This window comes from Clupea harengus, chromosome 11 (assembly GCF_900700415.2).
Source record: "Clupea harengus chromosome 11, Ch_v2.0.2, whole genome shotgun sequence".
In the NCBI taxonomy this organism is placed as follows: Eukaryota; Metazoa; Chordata; class Actinopteri; order Clupeiformes; family Clupeidae; genus Clupea; species Clupea harengus.
Window position 1 is genome coordinate 24,946,975 of NC_045162.1, and position 4,460 is coordinate 24,951,434.

Consider the following 4,460-nt stretch of genomic DNA (forward strand, 5'->3'; position numbering starts at 1 on the left):
TTTGTTAAGAGAGGAGATCTAGTGTGTGTGGATTCTGTACTTTCACAGCTGGGATGTGAATTCAATGACGGTAAAGTCTGCCCCCCTGTGGTACTTTCAGTGCCATCGCAAGGAAATGTTTTCCCACTTACAAGTGACACAAACCAGACGTGTAAAATTCTTGTAAACAGTTTTTAAAAATCTCGAAATATTACAGTCGGTTTACATCTGTTTCGTTGTCATTGACAACGATATGTTGTGTAATAAGAAACCACACAAATAGCCTACAATTTGTGCGAATGAAATGGTTCAAGTTCCTGGGGGGACGGATTTATCTGTGACACATCGAGTAAGATCATTCACAGGTTAGTGAAGTGTATTTCACGTTATCCGAAAAGCTTGTTAGTTTCACGCCAGGTGCTTCAGTAGGAATAAAGTAGCCTGCTTAGTTCAGACACTGATTGGTGGTAGTTTGTGGTTCCTGGAAAAAAAAATGACGTTCGCTGTTGAAGGACACATCGTGTCAAATATAGCAGCAACCCCTTTTTAAAAAGTTTTTCTGCTGCCATAACAAATAGACAGAAAATAATAGTATTCTACAGGTAGGTGCCACCATAGTATGGTTCAACCCGTCTTTTTCAAGAAAGAAAATATCTGGCTCCGAATGCATGACCAAACTAAAGTCAAATGCTCGGGTTTCCCCCATAAACATTTGAGTACATTTGGTCTGCCAGAAATGTCATTACTTTATGACTTGCTGGGCTCTGGCAAGCAGTTCATACTCGAAAATAGGCTACTCAAAAGTCCAAACTTCCTTGTGACATAACTAGAGCACATCCCACCCTGACCGCAGGCGTGCTGTCCTAATGTCCTCAGTAAAAACATGGGTTTCTCTATGGTCGTTCAGATATGGTGGTTTTGAAATGGATTTACTGAAATGTACCATGGAAGGATAGGATTTGGAAGTAGAGCCCGTTAGTTTTGCCAAGGCTTGTCTCTGCTATGACTTGCCGACAGTGTAGAACAGACCATTATGCTTCTGCTAGGTATCATTATGCTTTCCTCTTCATCCCTATTCCATCAGCAGAATGGCCTTGTCCAGTGCAGGTCGACACATTTTGAGGACCACTTGCTGCACTGTGAGGAGATTCCAGTGCCGGAGTAAAGCTGTATACAGTGCTGTCCATGGATTCAATGAGGAGGATATTCGAGGAAAATTGCTGGCTTTCCCTGGGGGGTCTGTTGATCTCGTCAAGCAGGATTCTGGGATTGCAGTGATGACCATCAACAATCCAGCTCGCATGAATGCTTTTTCAGGTAGAGTGTGGGTCAAACGCTACCCCATTTAAGTCAATGCAGACAGCACAATGTGTTGGCACAATACACCATGCTCATCAGCAGCTGGGTGACTGACACAAATGTCGACTGATTTCCCTTCCCCCCCCTCACATACTCCCAAATAAGGCCACAGTTAACAGATGTCAACTATAAGAGCAGTGTATAAGGCTCTCTGAATAGGACGACTGCTGTGATGTAATATTGAGTGCATAAGCATAATGGTACACATGTAGATGTTTTGCTGTATCAGATTGGTAGAAAGCAGTGGCATGAATGCTTTTACAGGTAGAGTGTGTGAGCAGACATGACCTAGTATTGCAGTGTCTCTGCATACGGCCTGTAACAGTCCTCACCTGGCCTCTTTCCAGCTGTTTTCTGAGTCGTTTACTGATTACACCACAGTCATGTTGGTGTTAATATAGAGCTACTGTCACTTAATTGTCTTTTCCACATATAGTTTATTATTGTATAGCAAACACGTCTGTATTGCGTTAGAATGAATCTCTCTTAGAGAAAATCTGCATTTTGCCCTGCCTTAAAGTAATAAAACAATTTGCCACTTTTTGAGGTATGTATTAATTGCCAGCTAGGTTAAGTATCATCTTCAAATTCATTTTGATGGTATATAGTCATGTGAAGGAGGATAGATAAATACATCTGTCCTTCCTGAAAGCCACCCAGGCTAAGCACTATGTAGTTCTGTGGTTCAGGTCGGACCACCCAATGAAAATGTAAGAAAAGCTTTTACAGCATGACATCGCCGACTATATTATCATAAGACACCAGTTTAGAATGCTAGCAAGCTTGTATCAGTGCCAGCAGTGCTGTTGTTGGTGTTTGCAAGGTTAGGTTTCTGCCTGGCTTTTAGGTAGTAAGCTTGCTAGCTTCAGACCAAAACTGCTTACTGATGCTTTAAACTCAACAGCCAAAGAAATACAGTCCTCCCTCCAGTGGTCCCTTGCCCCCAAGCCCATATGTGCGTTGCCTTAGCTACAAAACATGATCGACAGACATATTCTTGTCATATTCCTGATATGCCTTGTTGTTGTAACTGGTTGATTGTTTGTGGACTAACATACCTTCATGAACATCATCCTAATTTCCAGTCCAGTTGCAGTTTGAAGCCATATTGATAGTTATTAGATTGTTAAGAAACTTTTCACCAGATATGACACAAAAAAACCTCACCTTTCAAACCTTGCTATTTTATTACGTAAAACTACAAAGAAAAAAACAATCAAATAGTTTTGTCACACCAACATATAGAAGTAAATACATAAAATAAAAACACATGCATATGTCAGCATACAGTACCTTTGAACCTGTCCTTTGACCTCGCAGGAACCATGATGATTGAACTGGAGGAGAGGGTGACACAGCTGGAGGAGTGGACAGAGGGGAAAGGTCTCATCGTCCAGGGGGCTGCTGGAACCTTCTGCTCTGGGTCAGACCTGAATGCTGTCAGGGCTATATCAAACCCACAGGTGAAGATCACAGAAGATGGCCACATCTGTTCCTATCAAAGACAAATCTGCATATCGTTAATGAAGCTTACCAATCTCCTTTTCCCTAGGATGGCATGAAGATGTGCATGTTCATGCAGAACACATTGACGAGACTGCTCAGGTAAGAGTCTTCAAGTGTCCCATTGGCAAGTGGGTAAGAATCTCTTCCACATATATTAGGTAGCTAAGCCAGGTGAAAGGGTTCCTGTACCTCAAAGACATACTTACCGCAGTGGAAACAAATGACAAACTACATTGGTTTATTGAGTGATGTGGACTTGATATCTGTCAGTGCTAAGTCTCTTGTTCTCTCAGCACAGGCTGCGACTCATCTCTGTTGCCATGGTGGAGGGCATGGCGCTGGGGGGAGGGGCAGAGTTCACCACCTCCTGTGACTTTAGGTGAAGGACATTGAACATTGAGATCTCACTGATGTCCAGTTTTTACTAGAGATTAGATAGAGATTGTAATGGTTTACATCATATTGGGCAGTCTGAGATTTCTAAGGCCATTACATCATCCTGCGCCATTCTGCACTCACTATTGGAAGCATACAAGTCAAAACAATAAAAAAAAACACAATAGAGATTTCTTAGACTGACCTTCTTTCAATAATGTCAGTATGGTTTAATCTACTATTAACATTTTCAGCATTGATGTGTAAGTAACTCTGATTCTTTCTACAAGCAGATTGATGGCGCCAGACAGTGTGATCCAGTTTGTCCACAAGCACATGGGTCTCGTCCCCGGATGGGGTGGTGCCGCTCGGCTTGTCCGGATTGTAGGCAGCCAGAACGCCCTGAGGCTGCTGGGTGGCGCCAAGAAAGTAGACCCAGAATATGGCACTCAAATCGGCCTGGCCAGTGGTGTCCTGAACCCTGCAAATGGCACCAGTGCTCTGGCAGAAGCAGAGCAATGGCTGGCCCAATACACCAAAGGCCCTGCGGCGGTGATCAGGGCAGTGAAGCAGGTAGTGGTGTCTGGGCGAGAGCTCCCCCTGGAGGAAGCTCTGAGGACTGAGAAAGACGTGTTTGGGACTGTGTGGGGTGGCCCGGCCAACCTTGCAGCTTTGGCCAGCAAGTCTAAACATAAGTGACCATTAGAAAGAGGACTCACTTGTGAATGAACTTGGAAAATGAATGAATACTTTTGAGATGCAGACTTTGATGTTTTAGTAATATAAGTTTGATGATGCCCTTGGATAAACAATAAACCACAATACCAGGTTCTCTCATGTTGAGTGATATTCAATCAATCATTGTAAGGATAAAATATTGTAAGGATGCACAGTGAGTGGTGTCTGGGAAAGTAATTGCATTCTGTCTGGATGTTGTAACTATCCTCAGTGGCAATTACTAGGTCTAGATAGCCATTATAGTGTTTTGATGGGCCAGCATTAGCAAAGTTCTCTCTTTTAAATGGGTAGCTCAGTCAATTATAGATAGAAATGTAATAGCAAGCAGCAGTGTGCTTCTTTATTCCTATTATAGGAATGAAGCATAATGTAATGCAATAAAGGGCAAAGCAGTCTTATGCGGTTTCTAATTCTAGCCTGTAATGCATAATAGAAGTCTGTGATATTTCAGAGCCGACACATCTAGAATCCAGGACATAAGAGACCAAAAGGTCCCTTCATTG

At 42.8% G+C, this 4,460-nt stretch overlaps 1 protein-coding gene across 3 annotated transcripts; it reads left to right on the forward strand.

Moving 5' to 3' along the window:
- The first annotated feature begins 266 nt into the window (after positions 1 to 266).
- On the forward strand, positions 267 to 4,050 carry echdc1 (enoyl CoA hydratase domain containing 1). 3 transcript variants are annotated; one of them, XM_012837475.3, is made up of 6 exons: positions 267 to 344; positions 1,067 to 1,296; positions 2,659 to 2,801; positions 2,891 to 2,943; positions 3,143 to 3,223; positions 3,513 to 4,050. In XM_012837475.3, the coding sequence occupies exons 2-6, from the start codon at positions 1,068 to 1,070 to the stop codon at positions 3,916 to 3,918; spliced, it is 912 nt and encodes a 303-aa protein (XP_012692929.2). In that variant the 5' UTR covers positions 267 to 344; position 1,067; the 3' UTR covers positions 3,919 to 4,050. The 3 variants fall into 3 exon arrangements, with proteins under 3 accessions (XP_012692929.2, XP_031432351.1, XP_031432352.1); XM_031576491.2 differs by having other exon boundaries at positions 299 to 344; positions 1,064 to 1,296; XM_031576492.2 differs by lacking the exon at positions 267 to 344 and adding an exon at positions 370 to 581 and having other exon boundaries at positions 1,064 to 1,296.
- Positions 4,051 to 4,460: the final 410 nt, after the last annotated feature.

Bases quoted from the DNA above. Each gene is read 5' to 3' on its own strand.
- echdc1 (XM_012837475.3), top strand. From the start codon at position 1,068: ATGGCCTTGTCCAGTGCAGGTCGACACATTTTGAGGACCACTTGCTGC. The intron at 1,297-2,658 runs GTAGAGTGTGGG...TTGACCTCGCAG, and splicing joins TCGCATGAATGCTTTTTCAG to GAACCATGATGATTGAACTG. The intron at 3,224-3,512 runs GTGAAGGACATT...TTCTACAAGCAG, and splicing joins ACCACCTCCTGTGACTTTAG to ATTGATGGCGCCAGACAGTG.